Source organism: Syngnathus leptorhynchus, chromosome 3 (genome assembly GCF_054491065.1).
Source record: "Syngnathus leptorhynchus isolate UIUO chromosome 3, UIUO_Slep, whole genome shotgun sequence".
In the NCBI taxonomy this organism is placed as follows: Eukaryota; Metazoa; Chordata; class Actinopteri; order Syngnathiformes; family Syngnathidae; genus Syngnathus; species Syngnathus leptorhynchus.
The window spans coordinates 11,037,105-11,061,668 of record NC_141197.1 but is presented as its reverse complement, the minus strand read 5'-3'; the positions used below and the strand labels follow the sequence as shown (position 1 = coordinate 11,061,668).

Genomic DNA, 24,564 nt, shown 5'->3' with positions numbered 1-24,564 from the left:
TTAAAACATTTGAAAAATATTTCTAACTGAAGAACAGTGAGTTATCATGCTGATTTTTTTTTTTTCTGTCACGTAAAACATTTGTTCAACTTGGCGTTGATACAGAGCATGAGACAATTCATTTTGGAATGAAGTGAAGATGGGAAAAAGATGGGAACACAACAGTTCTGATTAGAAGTGTCAAAATTAATCGCTTAAGCAATCGACAACTTTTCGCAATTGCCTATTTAGAACCAGTCTAAGTAAAGACGTTCTAAAGTATTTCCTCATGCACAAGATGCATACAAATATTTTAGAAGATAACATAGTGTTTAACAGTGGAAATTTGTGACACAGGTGTGAAGTCCAAAGAGCAGGACACAACATGGTCTGACAGTAAAATCAGACGCAGCGTGTAGCGGCTAGTGGCGAACACTTTGCACTAATGACAAAGAATTTCAAAACGACAATGCTTCTCCCAAAGATGGAAGAGTACAAAGTGGACCTTTCTATCTTTCTGAAGGGCAGGAGCAATTTCTGGCTTTAATGAGGAGAGTTGCACAAAAGGGGAAGAGATGACAAAGGATGCCGCAAGTAAACATGACCCTCCTACTAAATTCTGCCGCTGCATAACCCCTTTAGGGAATAAACAAAGAGAAAGACAAAGCAGCACACAACCTCTCCTCTTTGAAAAGAAAAATGTCAATGTGATGTGCCAGCCTCTGATGCATCCTAATGAGAGAATGTGAACCCACCCAATCCAATCCCCCCCCACCCAACCCCTGACTTGTCTCTAGCTGTCTAGCTGGAGAGCACCTGCCAGTGGTGGACCAAACATCACTTATCACTTGTTGTGGATTTTTGAAGCGACATTGAACTTGTGCAAATTCCTGTCTTCACGAGTTGCAAAATGCTGACTAGCGCTGAAACGTATTCGTCGACCGGGGTGGTGGCGTGGGAGCGTGAGATGCAACTAGCGTGATGCGATGGTTAGACATCAATGTGGGAGTGGTGTGGGACAACTGTCACATGATTCAACTGGGCCTGATACAGACGTTCGGAAAAATGATTTCATTTTCCAAAAAATCCCAATGAACACCACAGCCTTGTTCATGAGCTCCGCGTCCCCACTTTTATACGTGGCATTTGCCATTCATTCAAGCATGACACACCGCTTGGTGACAAGGCCATGAGAAATGCGTCACCTCTGTTTTATCCCGTCTTAAATGAATCAAATGTTCCTGTTGGATTGCAAGTCATTGAAAACGTCTGAAAGTAGCTCCCCGTGATATCGTCACTAAAAGCTAAAAGGAAAAACACAATGTGCAGAATTAAATTCGTCTGCACTGCAGAGATGCCTCTGGAAAAATGTTACTGACAGCATGGGGTGGATTTTTTTACACATGAGAACGACTGACGTTTCTAAAATATTTGATCACTTTTTGTACGGTAGCTTTTTCCCTTACCAATGAATAAATATTCAATTGTGATTCACAAGAATGATGAGATCAGACTGTAGTCAGCATCAAGGTCTTATCCTGCCTATTAGTTGCCATCTGAAGGAACATTTAATTCACAATGTGACAGCAACTAAGTGTCTGATGTCTGTACTTTATATGCAAAATGACACCGTGGCTGAGGATAAATTGTAAAATGTCTGCCTGTGTTTGGACTGCTGGAGTAGATTTGTTCAAAACGCCTGTCGGATGTCAAGTTGATCCTGAGATCTTTTTATCTCTTCTCATCCATGTGACTTTGTTGTCAGCATGCAGCAGCAGTAGTGTAACAATCATTGCGCATTTCAGGAAACACATGTACATTTTAGTTTTTTGCATGGTAGTTCTTCGGGATTTTTCTTTTCATCTCTATATTGGAGCTGAGCCAGAGTGACCATTTTACATTTGTGGAGGCCACTGTGTTCTAGCATTTTCTGTAACCTTGCCAAGGTTTTCGCTTTGCTACATCGCTTATGGAGATAGGAGGTGACTTTCTAAAGTCTACTCAGTGGAATCCAGTCAACTCATCCCAACTTAAAGTTGGCGGATACAAATGGAAGCAGAAAACAATGTAAGCAGAATTAAACATGTTGTACTGAGTGAAACTGATTGACTGACCATTGAAGAGGATCGTTATTTTGTGACTGTATCAAATGGAATTTCTGGTATTTTATTCTTTAGAGTTGAGTTTGTTTATACAGTACAGCGCTCAATGATGACAGTTGGTAACATAGCTGGTGGCAGCAACTGTAGCGTGTTACGCTTTGTCTTTTTCAGGGGAACAGCTGGAGTAGTGGAGCAGCTCATTTAAAATACATTTGCATTTGAGTTCAATAAACAAAGTGATAACATCTGTGAAAAGTATCGTATTAATTTTAAAGAGGATGACATTTTGTCGAAATCATTCAAATAAATGCCTTAAGGCTTTAATAACGCTGCTAAAAACAGCGTGATGAAATGAATGATGTATATATCTTCGCATTTACTGGATGGGAGAAAATTTTAAAGAGGATGACATTTTGTCGAAATCATTCAAATAAATGCCTTAAGGCTTTAATAACGCTGCTAAAAACAGCGTGATGAAATGAATGATGTATATATCTTCGCATTTACTGGATGGGAGATGGATGGATGGATGGATGGATGGATGGATGGATGGATGGATGGATGGATGGACGGACGGATGGATGGATGGATGGATGGATGGATGGATGGATGGATGGATGGATGGATGGACGGACGGATGGATGGACGGATGGATGAATATTTTCCAACTAAAAGTAGTATGTGCACAAGAAGAAGTGTGATTTGTGGCATGACAACTTGTACAATGGCTTCACCATGACAAGTCTGCTGAAAATGCTCTAAGAATCTGACTAGCAGGCCGGTGGAGTGACATCCGTACCCACTCCACCTGACGCACCCCCAACTTCTTTTACAAGGTTAAGGTGTCAGCCTGTTTGAAGACATGGACAACATCAAGATGACGATCCCCAAAGATTTTTTTCAGTAGTGCAAAGGTCGCAGAGGAAGACGCAGAGAACGTGTTTTATACTCCATAGGGATTATTCCAGAAAAAAGCTTTGATTTGAAATCTAGCTTTTGTGATACAAGTCCTAAAACCTTTCTGGCACATATTGCGTATGCATAGCACCTTTGAATCATTTCTTTGTTTTGTACGAGTGTTCCCCCGGTACTGACATCCATATTGTAACTGAACTGACAAGGTTGTCACTCATATATTAGTTAGACAATCTGCTCATAAATATTACATGTCTAGTCTTCCTAATACAAACAAACAGACACAAACATCTTGTATAACCTTGTCATTTGTTTCTTGGTATCCCACCTGGGGCTCCAAGCCTCTTTGAGGATGAATAGCATTATTAAAGTAAAAGTTACCTTCATCTTCCAAAACATCAGCTGAAAACTTCTACACCACAGTGTAGCAGTTCAACATTTCTTCATATCAAAACTTTAAAAAAAATACATCATACACATCAGAGATGCTACAGTAGACCTTCACTTTCATGTACATTTAAAGCTGCTCTCGGTTTTAAGAGGATTAAGAGAAAAACAAGTAAAGAAAGAAATTGCTTCCACCTGCAGTTAAAAGGTGTTTATTAGTTATGTCAGGCGGTGAATTATTCCTCTGCATAACCTCAATCTGTCAGCAGTATTGTAGGCCGCTAAAGCAGTGACATAAAATTGCTCCTTTATAGACTCAATAAGGCATGGGGATTAACAGATGATAGCAAAGCGACTTTTCATTTTATTTCATTTCTTTCTAATCGGGACATGAACAATGACAAAAGAACAATATATACCATTATCTTCTATAAGCTTCTGTTCTTTATTTCTTTGAGCCACGGAAACACGCGTGTTTTCTAAAAAATACAAATGTTAACAAAATTTGTCGTCTTGCTGCGAATTTATACTCACGAGCGTTTCCACTTTTCGTCTTGCCAGAAATGTCTCTTTCATGCCCTGGCGACCAGTTTAGGGTGTACTTAACAGTTTAGTGCTTCAATATTCACACCTGTTTGCCTCACAGTAAAGAGGTGCAGCTTTCAGTTCTGGCTCCAGACCTTCGTGTGTGGAGTTTGCATGTTCTCCCTGTGGCTGCGTGGGTTTCCTCCAAGTACTCTTCCCACATTCCAAAAACATGCCTCGTAGGCTGATTGAAGACTCCAAATATTCTGAGTGCAAATAGTTGTTTGTCTATGTGCGACTGGCAACCAGTCCAGGGTGTCACCCAATCAGCTGGGATAGGCCCCAGCAAGCCCACAACCCTTTTGTGAGGATAAGCGGTTCGGATAATGGATGGATGAATATTCACACTTGAATGTGAACATTCCTGGGCTAATGTCTCAACAGGCAGCAAGAGTCAAAGGAATGCCCCTTTGACATGAGCAACCTGTGGAATTCACAAAAAGCGTGCATATTTTTGCATCCTTTTTATTGGCATTCCAACCTATTTGCTGGGAGGTTATCGACTTGACTGTTAAACACCTCTGACGTGCATTTACAAAGCTCTCGGAGGCAGCGTAGAATCTTGAGCAGATTCAGCCGATGTTTTATGGAAATTGTGTCTATGAGCACGGGCTGCGAGTGTATTTGGGTTTTTTTTGCACCTGAAAAATGCACTGCTGTTAAACATTTGCCTGCTGTTCCACTATTGCTATTATTGGAAGTATATAGTGGGTCATTGGTTCCCTCTGGTGGCATGCAAAAGCACTGCCTAAGTTGTATTTAGGGATCCAACGATTCAATATCTTTAGACTGGAGTCTTGAAATGATTACCAGATACAAATGTACTTACAATTATTAAAGACAACATACATTATAAGGTTATTTGTTTTCATTTGCGATCAATGTTCTCAGCTTCTAATGTATCACCTGTGACTTTGTATGTGTATGGCTTTAGATAGCGCTTGTTCCGGGTGGGTGTCAGCAATTGAGTGTGGAATTGGCTAGCTTGCCCATTAGTCTGTGTTAGGGACTTGGTGTGAATTGAAAAATGGATAGATGGGGCTTTGCATTTAATTAAAATGTTTAAACATCTACTAGATACCTAAACATGATTACATTCTTAAACTCTTTAACAGTGTAAAACTAATTTTAGAGCATCTAATGCCTTCCCTGCCTGATACCCCCCTAACCTCGTAAAGTCGTAATTACGCTAAATGGTGGTATGAGCAAGACTTCTAGACCATAAGTTGATAAAAGGCTTACGATGAAAAATTTAAGGTACTGTTGGATTCAGTTTTTTGAGGAAATTCGTTGAGAAAGGCCAAGATGCATAATAAATGTGTATACGTATTATTTTCAAATGTTCAACCATATGGCCTAAAATACTGTGCTCCTTGGCTAGCTGTTACTTTAAAGCTCTAAAGGCTGCTCCAAGCAATGTGTGGACGTGCTGGGATTTTTTCATTTACTTCCCTGGAGGTCAAAGAGTCAGAGCGTCTGCAGACGCAACCACCGGCTGCTTTTTGTAATTGGATCTTTTGTTCAAGGACACTTGGGCTTTCTGTCAAGAGTATGAACTCTTGGTCTGTTTTAAGACAACTATGTCTCATACTTGATCTGATCACAGAAAGATCATTTATCACAGTGAATGTATTATCACAGCATTGTATTCCTTTGCTGTCTCTTTGTGCATACTCGGAGCACCTGTGGTCTAGACAATCCTTGATACTATTTCTTTTCTTGTGTCGCAGAGGCTCCGAGTCGAGGTGAGGATGAGCAAGCCGACACGTCCTTCTCCGACTCGTCTCTCTTCGCTCACTGGGGTCAGGAGCTGAGTGCCGACAATCGACGAGCGGCGCTCAAGATGTTCCAGTACTACGGCTACAACAGCTATCTCAGCGACCGGCTCCCATTAGACAGGCCCATAGCAGATCTCAGACCTACAGGGTAAGATAGATTACAATGCTTTGCACAATATATAGAATGGAAGATTGAGAAACAAATCTCCAAATTGACTTTACTGAGTCTTTAACTACATAGAGCTACAAATACGTGTGTAAAAACAAGAAGTACGGATTCAACTCCTGTACAAGGGTGGGGAATAAAAAGTCACCAAAATTGAAATACTTTTAGTAATTCCAGGAATATGTACCTACAGTATAGTAGAGTATCGGTGTACTTTTTTTTACTTGCAACCATAGCTTCATATTATTTACTGACAGGCCATAGACTTATTCGAGCCATTGTCCAACAACCAAAAAAAACACATTATTCTAGATGTTGGTTGTAAGCCTCAGAGACAAAAAAAAAAAAGGACCTCAAACGAGATATAATTAATGAGCGTGACTCACTTTTTGTAGTGACATCAAGGTTGAAGGAGCCTACAAGGGGATGTCCTGGTGCTAATTCTGGCACAGTTAAAAGTTCCGTGGGTTGTTTTCTCTACTGCACTAACACCAGTACAAGCTCTTTAGATATATATTTTTCAGGGAGGTTGTATATTAATCACACATTTGGCCTTGGTGCTGTCCTAACATACCTTTAAAGACATGCTCAAACTCAGATTGCTTGCTTGGATGAACAACATGATGTGATTTAGTCCAACGTGGCAGTGGCATGTGATCACTTCAGTGCTGGAAGACAGATGTGACATGACAACATCTCTGTGTAATCAATTTCCTAAAATCTCCACCACAATGCAGCACACTACACTAAATGTTTCCTTTGTCTTAATGTTGGTAACATTTCAATTGTTTTTCTTCCATGACAGCTTGAAGGTCACGTACCTCACCAGCTGTTTATTTGTCCTCTGTAGGTGCCGAAACATCACTTATGCTCTAAACCTCCCACAAGTGAGCATCGTTTTCATTTTTGTGAATGAAGCCTTGTCTGTCATCCTGCGGTCCATTCACTCCGCCATTAGCAGGACGCCCTCCCATCTTCTCAAAGAGATCGTTCTGGTGGACGACAACAGCAATAACGGTAATCAGCAACCTTTTACCTGATGACACTTTATAGGCACAGTGTCCACTCTTAAGCCGAACAGCTATTAACACAAAATGTACTTTTGTTTACTAGTCTTACATCCTGAAACAGTTTCACTAAATCGTGGCTCCATTGTCTTTCATCTAAACAGTGGAAGCCCCTATAAAGTGAATTCAGACAATTATTTCTGAATGCATTGTGAAGCTACAGCGTTGAACTGTTTTTCACTACTTCAGTTTTACAATTGTAATTTTAAAACCATGGCACTTCTGTCGTTTATGAGTCACCATAAATGTTGGACTAATTCCACATTTTATCACTTCAGAGTCGGTGGCTATGTTGCTTGTCACTGCACTTAGAATAAGTAGGCCTTAGAATGCTCCACTATTGCACAGTTGATATGCTGGATGCCCATTGTTTACCGCCTGAGCTAATAATTGTGCAAGACTGATTATAGAAATTGGTTGGCGATAATTTATGGAAGCATAAAGAGTTTCACCTCCTATGCAAGGTAATCAGCACTGCTCCTGTGGTGTTTTTAATGTTGTCAATTTAAAATGTTTCATGTCTGACTAGCCCCTGATTAGGATAATTGCCTTGTGGCTCATAAGTAGCTTTACCGCAAATGTTCCTACATAGAGGTGGCCCTCGATTTACTATCGAGCTCGGTTCCTATGATACAGATGTGTTCCGTAACTAGCGTGACCAGAAATTTTGAAATTGAAATTTTCACCAGGAACCATTTATAGCTAATTTAATTGCCAGTCAATCTCAAAGTCAAAGTGTGCTTTATTGTCAACTTCTTCACGTCAAGACACACAAAGAGATGGAAATTAAGTTTCCAACTATCCCACGGTGACAAGACATATCAATCTGGTGTGTTATTACTTCAGGTAATGCTCAATGCTATCAGTTCAACAGTGCTAAACAAGTCAAGGCACTCACTATTATCCAACCTTTTTTCCCGAGCCCAGCATTGCGGCAATTTATTTACCTTTGAAAAAATGTATAACTTGAGTTGGCTTGCACCTTTGGTGGTTGAAATACATTATAAAATGTTTCCAAATACCCGTTACAATGAGCTCACATTGACTTCGACTTATAGAATCAACTTTATTCATCCCTTGGAATTGCTCCCTCAGGACATTCTGGTATTTCTATGGATGTTTGCGAAGTGGTCAAGGAATGCGCCTCGAACTGCCAAGCCGGGTACTTGCATTTTATTTCTTTTTCTCCATTTGCTGAATTCAGGCACTTTTTTTTTTCAAAACCTTATTTACAAAATTGCAAATCAACATTCATGACCATGTTAAACCAAGCAACCCCTGCATCAGAATTGCATAAGCATAATCACATTGATCGATTAATTCCGCTGTTATTATTGGAAGAAGCATTTTTGATACAGCTCTTGCATGGACCGCGTCCCATTTGTCTTTTTTTTTTTTAGCTTACGACCCAAATTAAAATGTTTTGCCTTCCTGGAAGTATGCATAAAAGTATGCAGAATATATGACTATAACATCAACATAGTATACTTTACATAATCTAAAGCTAAAGAACACAACAGGCACCAGTCAAGAAGCGCTTTGCCAAGAACAATCAATAAAATAGCCAGCCTGCCATTTTTCCGTTTGGAATTGTGGGAAGTTGGATTCTATCCCAGCTTCAGCTGATGCTGTCCTGCGTCCCATTTTAGGTCCTGATTTGGTTCAGGAAACCCAACATGATGTGATGCAGGTACTTAACATAATGGCCGATGAGGCTAGTTCAGCACTTGCACCATGTGAACCAAGTGCAGTGCGTAAGCGCTTGTACTCCTAATACAGTGTCACTGTCAAGGTCATGCATTTTTTAAGATAACTGTTTTTAAAAGTCTCTGCCTGCAACCCAAGTTAGACAGCCATTAGATGTTATCAAGGCGGCAACTACTGGCCTTGAGCAAGTTTGTTTACCCAAGTCAATAATGCAAAACATGCAGTTTGGCCTGCAGCTTGCTAGAGCAGAATGTAGATCAGTGTTATGTTATCTTAACACGCTGTGATGACAATGATCACACTCCCCCAGGGCTCATGATGACCAGAGTCTTCTAAATATTCAGTTATTGTGGGAAAACCCAGCGCTCTCCACTAGCCCTATATGATCACACTCCATCTCAAAAACGAGCATTGAGCATGTTTTAATTGGCAGCCCGAGGGCTGGCTCCTTTAATTCCTTCAGGAAGCCAAGTCACGATCTGACATTTTGCAGGTGGCGTTCCGCCCTGTTTACCACTGGTGGTGTTGTTATGACCAAATTTGTTGATGATATCTCCCAAAAACGCCATTAGCCTATTGACCTACGATGTTGCTTCCATTATGGAAGGGTCTCGTGAGCCACAAAGCTAATCCCTGAATCAGACTAGATTTGAGCCCCGGTATTGGCCCGATCTGCTATCATGAACAATTTTCCAGATGGGACCCAACATATTTAGTCAACAAAAACAAAACCCCTTATATTGTAATTGTGATCAACTATTTGGCATCAGAGAAGCCCTTTAATGCCAACATGACAAGTCAAACATGAAGACCCTGCCACATAGCACCTCAGACCAAATAACACATAATAGTAAACAAATATATATATATATACAGTAATTCCTTAAGCAAATTATATTTAAACACAAATCATGCAGAAGCACAGTTAGACACTAAATGTAACGGTACGCACAGTCATATATTCTTTATTCTCTGTGAGATGCTGAGACATCTTATTATTAATAACCATACCATAGTATACTTTTCTCATTGGAAAAAAAATACCAAAAAAAAGTGTTTTTCTGGGGAGCCCGGAAAGCTTTTTTTATTTTTTTCATTAATTTAAATAGGGAAAGATAATTTGACATACAAGTGGTTAGACTTACATAAGTTACTAGTATCTGAAAGCACCACTCAATTTACAGATACAATGGAACACTTCTGTATCCTTCAAAAGTGCTACAAGTTTGTATCTTTAGGAACCATTTGGGACTCTTTTGTAACTTTAAAAGTCTAGAGTATACATTGTGTTGTGTCAAGGACAAATACGGTGAAGAAATATTGTCTGCCCTAGAAAAGGTCTAAATTGAGGATCAAATAATCAACATATTAGAATAGTATCGCAGTACAGCATGGGTCTAAAAGCCTGTAGGGGAAATTGATGTGCAGTGGGAATAGGAATGTCAAAATAAAAATAAATAAGTTGAACAGACAAGAGCAACAAAATAAGAGAGGGAAAATGAATCATTACTACTCTGCAATAGCTCTCTTTTTTTTTTTAAATATCAATACAACAGCATTTGTAACTCTCTCCACTTACTCTTAAATAAAAATAAAATAAAAATAAAAATTAAACTGTATGTTATGGATATGTGTAAAGATGACACTGGACCAGCCCAACCAATGTTGTTCACTGTCGCTGCATCTAAAATGAAGAATGCACATGAATGCAAGTGCCTGTTGCTCCTGCTCAGCTCCGTCCCACAGCCCATTGCTTTCCATCACAGTGACACCAGTTTATCATTAGTGAAAGATGGATTGCTCTTGGCCAGCAGTCACTCTTGCTTTAATGAACTGTTCCTTATTATGATTTGTTGTGAGGTATAACACACCATCATTCTTATTTTCCATTCACACTCACACAGAATACCTTCATTACTGACAGATCGAGATTGATTCGAAGTCCGCAAATCTGTTGGCACACTGGTACAAATGAACAACACTGGTAGATGTGCCATAGGCAAAATACACAAATGAAAGGCTCTTTCTTTGAAAAAAATATGACGCAAAATGGAATTTAATGACATCAGCCTTGCACTTTCATTCAATCTGCAGTTCAGATTTGAGTCCACTAAGCTTGAATGCGAGAGTTATTGTTTATATCTCCCAGTTTATGCATAATAGGTTAGAAGGGAGAAACACAAGGCTGACTTTTTTCTTTTTTTTTATCATGTGTTTGTTGTGTTTCCAAACAGAAACAACAATGACTCAATATTTTTTGCAACAGTAATCCAAACAAACAATCCAAATGTTTCCTACACCGCCCTGGCACCCACACCTAGTAAACCATAAAACTATGAAAGAAAGAAATATAAAATATAAATTAGGGCTGCAGCCATCGAATACGCTTTAGTTGTGGCTCACTGCCATCGGGCCAAATTATTTCTTGACATAGTGGCAAGTACGACAATGCACAGGAACATTAGTCCATATAGAAAAGGAGTCCCCGACGGCATCTTTTTGCTCATCATATTATTTGAGTAATTCAAGTAATCACCGCAGCTACTGGGCATTTCCATTTTAACATCAGCCTGTGGATGCTATTGGGCTTTTTCTCAGTGAGCGAGAGACCGCATTGGTAAAGAAAGGCCCAAATAAGGCATTTTTAGCCATTAGACTCTATCTTCCTCCCAGCTATTAACGATTTCCGAGCAGAAAACCATCGTAGAGCCAAAACGTGTGCAATTGGCTGCGGCTTTTTGACATTGATCAGATACAAGAGATGGAAAAGCGAATCCTTACGAGGCAGGCTTTAGTGTAGTTAGCTTGATCTAAGATCCGACATTGTATGTAACACAATATGGACGCCACTTAATATCTCACAAACCTCATTTGGAATTGTCCCTCCCAAGCAGGTCACTATTCAGGTACAGATAATAGCAGAGGATGTGGTGGGAAGGCCCATCCACCATTCAAATAGAGATTATTTGCACGATTCACATTTCACTTCGTATTGGGTTGGCCCTTTAATGCAACCCAACAAGCAAGTTGAGTATCTGTCTCTCCCTAATAGCTTTACTGAGACTTGCCAACAACTGGAAGCCCGCCGAGGGGAACCATTAGCGCACTTCACGGGTCTGCAGTGCTTCTGCCGCCGCATTGCTGGATAACAACATCCTTGCTGGGCGGGTGAGCCACTTGGCTCTGGAATAGGAAATAACATTTGAAATGGCGTTCGAAGCACCCTTGCACCGGATTATTTTGCCTTTTTGTGTTACCGCTTCAATATTTTATGTCAGGGATGTCCAAACAATCGCCATGAGCAATTTGTGAGCATATGTTAGCCGCCCATGGCATATAATAAAATCAACAATAGGGTTTGGTATCTTAAAGATTTTAACAATACTATTCTTAACAATTCTACTTATCGATCCAGTGCTTTTGCAGTGTTTTTATTGGTTTATTTGGTTCCTTTAGAAAAAAACTAAATACATGTATTTGAATTACCTATAGCTTTTTTTAATTAACAATTACAATGACAATATAAAATAAATGAAAACAATATAAAGAAAAATAAATGATTTGAACAAATCCCTATGACACTGTTAAACTATACGTCAACAATTATTTCGTGGAAATATAAACTGGTGTATAGAGCTTATGTTCTTGCAATTCTATGAGACGAAACACACGTTTTCTATAGTTTAAGTTTGTTAAGCTTTCCTTGCATTTCCACCTAACATTTTAATGATTGATTGCACTTGTGGCAGTGTGCATTGTTGTCACCATCAACCTTTGAGAAATGTAATTACACTTTTGACCGCTTCAATCTCTCACCATAATTGTCAATCACTAGGCGGCACCAACGCTGTGGTCAGTGGTCGTGTGCTAAATGAGAGAAATTTATGTGTGACCAACTTATTTGTATCATGCAATGAATACACTTGCTGTTGCCTGCCTGTAATTCATATCTTTATTTCTGTGATATGCCACCAAAAGTGGTAATCAGCTGATTAATCAGTTATTGGAAGTTTATTCTGCCAAATATCAAATTTGGCATCAGCTTCGCAAAATCCACATAGACTTCACATTTGCAGAAGCCTTTCCGGTCCAATGGCGTGAGAATACGCTGTTGGATTTCTGATGCCCACTGAAGGAGAACGTGGGTGGAAGTTTATTCACCAACACTTTTTGCTTGACTTCATTCGTCATCTCCAAGAACTTTTTGAGATACGGAAAATGTGTTTTGCAGAAGAGCTGAAGGAGAAGCTGAAGGACTTTGTGTCTAAGACCAACAGCGAACGTCCCGGATTCATCAAGCTGGTGCGGCATGCCAAACAGGAGGGCCTGATCCGGTCCAGAGTGAGCGGGTGGCGAGCCGCCACTGCTCCAGTCGTTGCCCTTTTCGATGCCCACGTGGAGTTCAACGTTGGCTGGTGAGTCTCTCGTGGCTCTGAGTGGATTTCCTGGCAATGCATGGTAATGACTTTGCGGCCTCTGCTTAATGTGCCTGTAAACAAATTCAGCACGATGATCATTTGTATTCAACCGCAAAGTGCATTTAAATGTGTTTTCAAATTGTTGTCATTGAGCATTTTCATCTTTGCGCACATCACACAAGGGCAGTTCCCATTAGTTTATCAGATGTGCAATAAATGGATTCATCTCCGTACCCTCTCATAAGCACGAGCATGATAATGAGGGTGATAAGAAGCCAGCAAACACAAATGTTCCAATTAAGTCTGCGCTCTCTCCGTCTCATTTATAGGGCTGAACCCATTCTTCAGAGAATTAAAGAGGACAGAACTCGCATAATCTCCCCTTCGTTTGATAACATCAAGTACGACACGTTTGAGATTGAGGAGTATCCGCTGTCTGCCCAGGGCTTTGACTGGGAGCTATGGTGTCGCTACCTCAACCCCCCCAAGTCTTGGTGGCACCAGGGGAACAAAAGTGCTCCCATTCAGTAAGTGAACGTCACATCTTGATCAATTACGTCCCACTGGCTAATTCACAATGACTGCGGAACGGATGTGTTGCGGGGACTGCCGTGCATAAATTGTAAATGTCTTTCTTTTATGTTTCATTTGAGAGGGAGTGGCGTTAAAAAGCTCAAAGTGTCTTTTTTGAATCATTATTATCTGCCAAACCGCTTAGTTGTGAAGTGAATTGAGTTGAGCTGAGTTCACTGCTATTAGCCAACAATTCTGATCCTTCTCCTACTTCCTCCCACAGGAGCCCCGCCCTGATTGGCTGCTTTGTGGTGGACAGGCTGTACTTTGAGGAGATAGGTCTGCTGGATGAAGGCATGGAGGTGTACGGGGGAGAGAATGTGGAGCTGGGCATCAGAGTGAGTAATGTAACAACCTTGTGTGGCCATGGACTATTGTTCATCCATGAAATATGTGTAAAATTAAGAAAGGTAATGGCACTTTATTGTTGTTTGTGGAGCAAGGTCACACCAGGACTCACATTTCACTTTCAGTACCCACAGTCTCTTAAGAAATATTGATCAGGTGAGTGCTTTTTTCGTCACTGGCCAAAAAAAAAAAACCCAAACTCTCCCATTGGATGTTAAGAACTGTGGTTTGTGGTTCAGAATGCTATGATTAATACATCAGGGAGGTCTGATAAAAGATTTTCATTGTGCATCATAATTGCTTTTGCATTGTGGTTGACTCAGTATGCGTCACACATTATTAGGTTTCCCGTCTCGCCATTATCTGAGTCCATTTGTCAGCTTCTCAAAAGCGTGGAGTCGTGGAGTCTTTTTTTTTTTTTGGGTCAGCAACAATTTTGATCATGTGCCTTGCCATGGTGTTTTATTTGTGCTGCTAAGAACAGCAACTGTTTCGGAGTGCGTAACAATCAAACAGGAAAACGCACCATCTCTCAACTATAGCGACATATACAGTATCGATTATGTTTTCCACAGTGGATATTAAAAGTCAACACGTTTTTTGTGATACCAAAAAACGAGAACAAGAGCAATATTTTTTTTTGCTTTTTTCTTACCATTTAATGTGACCTATAACATGAAATTGAGAAGTAAAAATAAACAGCTGAGATAATGTGGTTGCACAAGTGTGCACACCCTGGAGATATATCTGTGTACAGAATTAACGCATGAAAAATGGGAGTTAGTGTGCACACACCATCTTAAATGCCTGTAATGATTCCCAAATAAATTTCAGATATGCAAGCAGGCTTTTCCTGCCTTTTTAGGTGAAGGGTTTGTCTTAATTGGGAACAATTTTTATAACATTTTATAAAACTGCCGCACAGGATATAAATAGAAGCATACCATTGTCCATGCAACTAATGGTTTGATAATATATGATTGAAAAGTGTCTTAAGTCTTCTTGTTTCTTCTGAGACGCATCCATGCTTTAAATGGCTGGTGCTTCTTTTTTCCTTGTCAGCATTTTCCAAAGACAAAGAGCCGTAGAGTATGCCTGCATTAGCCCTCTGTTGAATAGGCCTTCCAAAGTGGTCCGACGATATGGCCGTAATAACCATTTTCATTTCACAAGACTGCCGCTCTGGGCTCACCTTGCGCATCATCACAAAGCACAGAGCATCAAAATTGAATGTGTGTGGTATGAGCAGCACTCATGTTCAGTGTGATTTTATAGTTGAACTTATTCTTACAGAGCACAGGTTTGTTGCTGAATGGGATCTTTTAATGACAACATTTGACAATTATTAACTTTTAGAGTGACTAATATGATATTATACAGTTTGTTTGTGACAGCAACCATGTGTACTGGGACTATATTTTTAACTTGTGTGAAAAGCTCTGAATTATTACCAAAGATGCATTGGGATAACAATTTATTTAAAAATAATAATAATAACGATTCTGGCAGGCAGCAGGTCATCCAGCCCCATGACTGGATGTGCTTTAAGCAACACAGCACCAGATATAATGATGTCATCCATGTACAATACATCTTTGTTAGACTTTGGCTGCATTGCTCTAAATCTTATGAAAGGATGCTGAATGCAGAAAGGTCACCAGTGACAAAGATGGCCAGAAGAGGCCCAGTCCATGCTGTGAGTGATTTTTTATTTTTTTTTCCAGGAATGACATTGTCCTTCAGACTCAAACAGCGTGTTGTTTACTTGCACTGTTTGAGACCAGCCTCCAGGCTGACAGTTCAGCTATGGTTTGGAAATGCAGAGCTCACGGAGGCTGGCTTGTCTGCTGTGTGCCGGTCATGCCTTCACACCAGCTGCGAGCATGACTGGCAGCTGAAGGATCCTCAGAGAGGAACTAGGCCGACAGTTACAGTCTTTGGCGGGAGCTTTAAAGTAGTGTCCTGGGTAAAATGAAAGGGGGGGGAATTTACTCACGCTGTCTGTTGTCAATCAGTCACTGCACTCTAATTAGGTAGACTGACACAAATGTTTATTTTATGTGAGATCTCGTGAGATAAGGATAGTAGATGCCCTAAATCATGTCTCGCAACTCTTTTATAGTTGGGATGGGTATTTCCTTGTTCTCGCTTGAACGATTTTAATATCTCAGGTGAAGTAAATATTTTAGCAACGTTTGTGAATTCATCAAAAGATGTGCATGGGAAATGTGGTCTTTATTAAGATAGTCTGTTTTGATGAATAATTCAAAATTATGATTATTACATTGTGTTGTTAAATTTTCCAGTCTTTTGGAACTCTATAGTAGTGATGGGTCCGGCGACATACGAGCATCAGTATTGTCTGTCAAGGAAGCGCGCCAAAGCTCTGTTAAAGGAAGCGCATTGTCAACGGGATGGAGCTGCTAAAACAATATCTGATCTTTTGCGGTCCCTAAGGCAGAGACTGGGACAATCAAAAGACCCACTACACTCCACTCCAGCCTCATCTGTGCCATGTGAGTGGCTGTTTTCAAAGGCGGGAGAAATTGTGTCCAAAAAACGCAACAGGCTTACTTTTAAGACATTGGAAAAACTCACAAATTCCAGTGCACAAGCATCCTCTTACATGTTTGCGTGATTGATTGACTGTAACAAAGAAATAAAATATATTTTAAATTTTAATATATGTATATATATTATATTTTACAATGTAATATATAATTACGTAAATGAATTAATGTATATACTAGGTCATCAAATCAGTGTCAGTTGAGTCTGTCAACTAGTGATGTGCATTCCAGTTCTTTTAAGTGAACTGAATCTTTAGAATCTTTAGAATCAGTTCACTCAAAAGATTCGTTCAAACGAACACATATATATGTGTGTATATATATATATACTTATATATATATATGGTTAGGGTTAGGGGTTAGAGCTAGGGTTAGGAGTTAGGGTTAGAGCTAGGGTTAGAGTTAGGGTTAGAGCTAGGGTTAGGGGTTAGTGCTGGAGCTAGGGTTAGGGTTAGGGCTAGGGGTTAGTGCTGGAGCTAGCGTTAGAGTGAAGGGTTAGGGGTTAGAGTGAAAGGTTAGGGGTTAGAGCTAGGGTAAGTGCTAGGGTTAGGGGTTAGAGCTAGGGTTAGGGGTTAGGGTTAGAGCTAGGGCTGTCTAGCTATAGAGGAGGCGGAGAATATGATATATGGATATGACAATATTTCTAAAAGGAATTGGATTAAGAAATTATGCACGAGACAGCCTTTTTATTCCTCCCCGTTCTACAGTTTAATTTAATCTAAATGTAAATGCCATCATGGTCTCTTGCAAGTAATTCTGGAAATTGTGGATCATTTTTCACTTTAACGCTCAAGGTTGGTAGTGGGTTGGACCTTTTCCACGGCTTTACTGCATTGAGAACCAAAGGATATCAGGTTTTAATCCATTTTCAAGCTGAAATTGAGAGATTGGTATGAGTTGTAACTTGCTGGCCAGATGCATCCTTGAGCAAGGCATGAATTAACTTCCAAACAGCTTAGGGACTTGTCACCTTTCCTCCTAAAGGGCTCCCCATCCTGCACAGCTTTAGATTTTTTTTTACTACAGAGCAATAACTCACAGAACAATATAGCAAAACACCAGTGAGTAGCAGACATTGTGCCAATGCGGCCTGCCCAAAGCAGAAGACCTAAGCAGCCATCATCACTAGTCTCAACTATTCCCTTGAAATGTGTTCTAACAAATGAAAGCATCAAAACACTGAAAGTGCAATAAAACACTAAAATTGGCATAAAAATCATAAACACCAATTCGACGTGCGACAATATAAAACACTGTTTGGGTTTGGATTCATGTGACACACAAATACAGTTTAAAATCAAGAAGTCTCTTGCCCAAGTAACATTACATTTCAAAATGAGCTCATAAGTTTGAACAAACAGACAGCGTATTATTCTGATGAGACAAAAAAAGATATGAAAACAGCGCGACACAATTTCAAAATGAACATAGTGTGTCCTTTAATACCCGTGTACAATAATATTGTCAATCCAAACTAGCCATAATGATCTTTATAAAGGCACATTTTTCCCAATACAGCATTACTAACATAGAGTATCATAAGCTTGTGCAAGTGTAGCTAATGTTGTGACCATTGAATGAAGACATTAAAGGCAACGTGACTGCAGTATTACGCACATGCTGAAGCCAGGGTGCTCTTCAACACACCTGCTGGGGGATTTGAGTCGAGAGAATACCAAAGCCTAATCGTGGAATCCCCGTGGAGAGAATGCACAGGCAGCAAAGCAGCAGGGTCTGCTTTGCAACATTTCCTCTTCAACTTGATCTTCCGCCCAATGTCTGCGACACAATCAAACAAGATTCATGCAGTGCTATCCTTCTGCTTGCTGTGTCAGTGCTGTCTTGTCCATACTGGCCTGAAACAAGGCTGCTGTGGGTGTCGGGAACATATGCAAACTTGGCCTTAGCTCTATTTATTTCTCAGATAAAGGTCAGTGAAGGTAAAGCAGGCCAGAATGGCACAGGTGGTAGATAGGGGATGTACAGATTATTTTCATCTGATGAGGTCAATACCCAGTGGTAAAGTGGTCAAATACATTTTGTGCATTGACTACATTAGAAGTCCAAACATCTGTTTGTACTTGGAAAAGGGGCAGCTGGGCTTAGGCTGTCATCTCTCATCTGGAAAGTTGCAGCTTCAATTCCAGCAGCCTTGATTAAGTATTGCTGAGCCAATATTCAAGTGGCTCCTTGAAGGTTAACTATACGGGCACTTTGTGTAGTATATTTAATTCCCTTTAACAATATATTACTACAGGTATATCAGTAAAGCTCTGAGGAGAGTGCAGGGCATTTTAAAATAAAAGAGATATTACATTTTTTCCATTATACGCTGGATCTGCAAATTGCCTTTGGCTGTTCTTTGCCTTGCTTTACCAGAAGATGAAAAATGGACGCACTCCAAATTTCATGGACGGCTGCTTTGATTGCAGTGTTGTGCACAATGACCTACTTGACTGGGTCTGACGTTTTCCTGGACACTATGTTTAGAAGCCATCAACTGTGCACGTACCTCAAAGGCTTTCCTTTAAGTGAGTCAAAAGCTTGTCAAAGGTTAGTCATTTCTTTTCCTTTACTCATGCTTAGCTAAAACATTTCCCAATCTGTAAAAAGCACTTTGTAGTAGTAACAGGACTACCGCTGGGGATTTGTAGCCTTATCTTGGCTCATCTCAGCTCTGCTCACTTCGGTTTGGGGTGGTTGCTTTTTCATACACACACAGGAAATTGGGAGTACGTCGGTAAGAATAAGACATGCCAACAAATAACAACAATGTAGGCGAGGTAAAACTTTAGCTAGCTAGAAGGCATGGCAATTCAATTCTTTTTTGCAGTCATATCACACTTTGGTCTGGCTACTTGTTTCCAGGCAATGTTTTGTGCGAGCAATCATTTGTGCCCCCCAATTAAAATAGTCTAATTGTCAATTTTCCTGAATATATTCCCTTTCAGACTGCTTCTATAAACATTCTTTTCTCAGTGTACTACAAATAAAAATAAATAAAAAAACGGTTGTGTAGTATTTTACATAGCTGACTTTAGGGCTATTGCCTTCGGATTACTTCCCACTTAAGGTGTCCGATGTAAAATGAGATCCAACCCCTGCAGTGACGCAGAACAGGATCAGCTTAAAAAATGATTGGATAGAGGGGGAAGAAAACGCCACCACAGTTCCATCTGCTTGATAAGGTCGGAGCAATGACCCGCAAGCCCTAGGTGCAAGATTCGTTTATTTCAGCAGAGCAGCAGTGAACAAGATGTGCAAACTTTCTTTATTACGACCTGCTTTGAACAGCATCAGTAACTACAATTTAACTTTCCCAATGCTCCTATGTTACAGGGGGAGGGGGGGGGTGCATCTTTTATGCAAGCAGGCCATGCTGTTAAAGCAGTGAGGCTTGGCTCATAACAAATGAGACCGGCGGGATACAGTAGCATTAGCCCGTGCACAAAGCTGCCGTGTGAGTTTTACGTGTGCATGTGTTTGTATACCAATGTTCTACTGTTAGAATTTGTTTTTCCTTTGAAAGAGTGGATTATATGGGGGGGGGGGGGGTAGGTTCCTTTCTCCCATTGTCACAGAACATCCTCTAAAACACTTGGCAGTATGGTGAAGCTTTGAAAATGACTGGCAGTGAATTAGTCTTTCATGAGATGAAAAGACTGATTTTATTATATGCAGGGCACCTAATGAATTGTTAGTGAGCAGTGAGGCATGGTCTAACACTACTACAAGTATTTTGGCAGATCATATGTTTTTTTTGTGAGAAAGCCTATAATGTGAAAATAGAGTGGGGCAGCCAGTAAATGTACTGATAGCAGGCAGTGTGAGATGATGCATACAAGCAGCAAGTCGATGCCAATTATTTGCACTGCTCTGGGCAGGAGAGGAGGAGGAGCAGCCTTACCTTGCATGTGCTTTGATGTGAAGAGTTTTCATGGCTTTGCAGAGGAAATGTGAAATGATTGCAGTGGGAAATATTTGGGGTGATTTTTATATCTTTTTTTGGAGGGGCTGGCAGTCTTGGTGTGTTGAAGGATGAGAGATTGGGTTCAATGAGATGAAAGTAGAATGCTTCAGAAAGTATGAAATGGAAAATCATATTTCAAAAGAAATATTCTTAATCACATGTGCATTTTCCTTTCTTGTCAAGAGGCCATTTATGATCTGGGATTAGACTCCTTATGCAAAAGGTACTTGAACTTTTGCAGATTAGTGCAAAATATTGTTGATTTTAAAAAGTATTCACACTTCTGTTCAAATGCAATCTTTTGGTAATATGAAAAATTTGACCAATAGAAATCTTTTCAAAACCTTTCTTGCTCTACTAATGTCGCTTAAAAGCCATACAAATCAATTACTTTTCAGGAGGAAGAAAAACAAATAACTGAGATGATGTGGCTTTGTGTTCATCTTATTTAGTATTAAGCAAGTCATAATTTTTAAGAGTATGGTCAAGTTGACGTCATTCAGGTGACATACTTTAAGCCACGGCAGAGATCCAGTCGAACCTCCAATGTGTTCATAATTCCGAATTATTCCATTAACAGTACAGAAATCCTGAGTAAATTCAAATATGCACAAATCCTTTGCCTCTCATAACAAGACCTCAGAGTTTCATATTTTCATGATGACTAAGGGACTCTGATGAGGATACCAACGGCACTTTATAGTCATAGTGACCCAAATAAATAGTAAAACGTATGCAGTGTTAATCCTTTGATGCTTGCTGAACTGAGGTCATTCGTGATATACTGCCATCTCATGGCTCGTCATTCCCGATGACAATTTTAACTCTTTAGTTGTGTGGCATTAAAGCGATTATTTTTCCCAAAGCATCTGCTGTATCTGCTGTCTAAATGCCCTCACTCTATTCCAAAAGAAATGCTCTGATGGATGCTATTCCATTAAATGATACGTCAGACTGATGATGTTTATCAGTAAAATACAGCCTACTTCAACCACTTCTCTACCTCAGGCCTCCAGTGATGAGTCATGGCATGACTGATGGATGAACCCATGCTTCTCTAGATTCCAGGGTGAATAAGGCAACACTATAAAGCACTTTTAGGTCTGTGAAGATAGGAAGTCGATTTCAAATAGGAGCTTATTTGACTGTAATGAGCTAAAACTTGAAAGCTCTGGCAGATGACAAAGTGTTGTCTGTGCAAAGGCATGACTAAAAATCACTGAGCGCTTTGCAAGGAATAAAAACATATCATTATACATGTTATTTCGATTTTAGGTTGAACGAATATATAAAAAAAAAAAAAAAATCTAATTTTGATCTTCTTTTCCCCCCAAAGTTACTATTGCGATTTGATCATTATTTATTCTAGGTTCTCTGATATGTATTTTTGAACAAATACAACAAATAAATTCATCTGTATTACAATAAAAATAGCACATTAATTATACGTAAATGTTTTAATTTTAAGGGTTTAGCTTACACATAAATCAAGGCAAATGAGAAATTAACATGAAAGACCATTTATCTACTTGAATTGGTTCAACACTTTGATTTGTTGTCTTATCAGTTGATGGAAGTTTTTCACATTTCACAAGCTACAAAACAAGCTGAAATTGTACAACAAGTTTTCCTATTGATTTCACCATAAGCGCAGGCTAAGAAGTTCATCCATTTGAATTAATCTTTGCTGCCTATAAATTATAGTTTGTGAATGATATTGATTCTGGTACATCTAGCACTTTATTCCCTTGGAATCAGAAGAAATTGAGGATCTGGATTGAAAGTTTTTTGAATTAACCTTTGTCACCTGTAAAATTTATGTATGAATGATATTGATCGTCGTGTGGCTTTTCATTCCCTTGGAATCAGAAGTGATTTGGGATTCTCGACTGCAAGCTTTATCACATTTTTGCTATAAACTCAACAGATTACAAACTGTTATGAGAAGACATCAAATGAAACCATAATCTAAATAAAGAGCAGTCTGTGAGTGAGGCGTGCAACAGCAGCAGTCGTACCTGATTAGAAGACTGCACAATATGAAAGCCTGAAATGATTTTTACTACATGCAGCACATTCAGCACATGTGCACGTTTGAAAAAGATGTACTGCAATCAGATGAAATTGAGTTAATGGTATCAACACAGGAAAAATACAGAACAGACATCTGTCTTTGTTTTCCTCCAATTTGCCCTCCAATCTACTGAACCACGCAGAACCTAACGACACGCAGAACCTAACGACAAACCTATTTTGTCACTCAATAGAGCACTTCTACCAAAGCTGTACAATCATAAACATGTGATTGTTTGAAAAATATTGATGTTTATAGTTGTATACAGTACGGTCAACAAACCGCAAGAACAAGCAGCAGCAGCACTATGTGTGATGACTAGTATAGTCCAATGAATCCACAGTACATTATATGCAATTGGAATGAAAACATATTAATTAATTCATTAAATAATATGCCATGATACCTTGTGATAGGAGTTTAATTGAATAGAAACATGAATTTCAAATCATCTTTCTTTCTTGAAATGAATAGAAATGCCATTCATTTGTTCCAAAGTTATTTTTTATGTGAATTTTGTTTTTAATATAGGAAATAGCACTCTATCCTTTCGAAGGGCATACAATACACACACAGACATATTGCAAAGAACCATTTTTGCCATGTTTTCTTCTATAATACAAAGGTCATTGTGCTGCTCCTTCATTTGTGTCGCCACCTACTGTATAATCCTGACATACGGATATTCGCGGATACAATGGCTTCTCTGTGAGCAATAGTTAAATTATTCATTCTTAGCAGAAGATATGTGCCAGTCAATATTGTCATATTAACTGTCTACATGTGTTGTTCCACCATTACTGTTCAAATACTATCTGTTGCTATAAGAGCCTGTTTGTGGCGATTTGCATTGTTCGTTAGCATTAAGATAGAGACTTTACAAAGAATTTGTAATCCTAAATATACAATGTGTATTTCTATTTGATAGTAAACTTTAAAAAATCTGCTTTTATCTCAAAAGACTCAAAAGTTGGGTAAGTCATATCTCAAGGCACGAATACGTACATGAGTCGTGCACATGTAGTGCAGGTACATCTGATGAATTCAGTAAGATAATGCCCTCCTTCACCGCAAAGCAAATTGGAATATCAAAAATATTCTTCTCCGTAGTGGTCCTTCACTCATGGTTGAGTGTGAAGTCATCAAACAGTCCCAAACCTCCCAGCAATCGTCAGTCATTAAGTCAAAATTTAGCATCATTGGATTTTAATCAACATGGATTCTTGCCTCCCCTTATGAAACATTTACCATCTGGAGAGCCTCCTCATGATAGTTGAGGCTGCAGAAAGCAAGAAGGGTGACAAAAAAAAAAAAAGATTGCTTGTGAACAGTGGCAGTCTGCACTCACTATGAAGAGGCTACTCAGCTGCTCGCACACTTCAAAAGAGGCAAAAGCACCAGCAAATTGCAGCATAATGAATTGGGTTCCCTCTTATGCGCAGACAAAATAGCATTTTCATTACAATAATAAAATATCAAAGTGTGGGAGTGGTGCATTGCAGTTAGTCTTTCAGGTTTTCTCTCGTTCTGTATTTTTATGTCGTGCAAAGGTCTAAACATGCAGCAGCGACATAACTGCCTTTCTGTGACTCTTCCAGTATCTCCGTTGCAACCTACTGATGGCACGCCATTCTTCTTGTGTGTATTTGTATTTTGCGCAATACTAGGTGTGGCAGTGTGGCGGCAGTGTGGAGGTCCTTCCTTGCGCTCGCATCGCCCACATTGAACGCGCTCACAAACCGTACACGGAGGACCTGACGTCTCACGTGCGACGTAATGCCCTCAGAGTAGCAGAAGTCTGGATGGATGAGTTTAAGAGTCATGTTTACATGGCCTGGAATGTTCCTCAGGAGGTGAGTGAGTGAGTTTTCACATCCCCAGGTGCAATAAGGCAACACTCCCTGCACATTCGTGGTTTGGCATTC

General features: G+C 39.7%; 1 protein-coding gene across 3 annotated transcripts in view; it reads left to right on the top strand.

The window, feature by feature from the left end:
- Nucleotides 1-24,564, top strand: part of galnt18b (UDP-N-acetyl-alpha-D-galactosamine:polypeptide N-acetylgalactosaminyltransferase 18b) — a 47,162-nt gene that overhangs the window by 15,212 nt on the left and 7,386 nt on the right. For 2 of the 3 annotated variants that reach the window (XM_085906942.1, XM_085906941.1), the window contains exons 2-7: nucleotides 5,699-5,894; nucleotides 6,763-6,929; nucleotides 12,918-13,101; nucleotides 13,434-13,631; nucleotides 13,901-14,015; nucleotides 24,307-24,492. In XM_085906942.1, the coding sequence (XP_085763068.1) occupies nucleotides 5,699-5,894; nucleotides 6,763-6,929; nucleotides 12,918-13,101; nucleotides 13,434-13,631; nucleotides 13,901-14,015; nucleotides 24,307-24,492 (1,046 nt within the window). Of the gene's footprint in view, nucleotides 1-1,961; nucleotides 2,047-5,698; nucleotides 5,895-6,762; nucleotides 6,930-12,917; nucleotides 13,102-13,433; nucleotides 13,632-13,900; nucleotides 14,016-24,306; nucleotides 24,493-24,564 lie in introns of those variants that run through there. The other variant, XM_085906943.1, reaches the window with a different exon arrangement.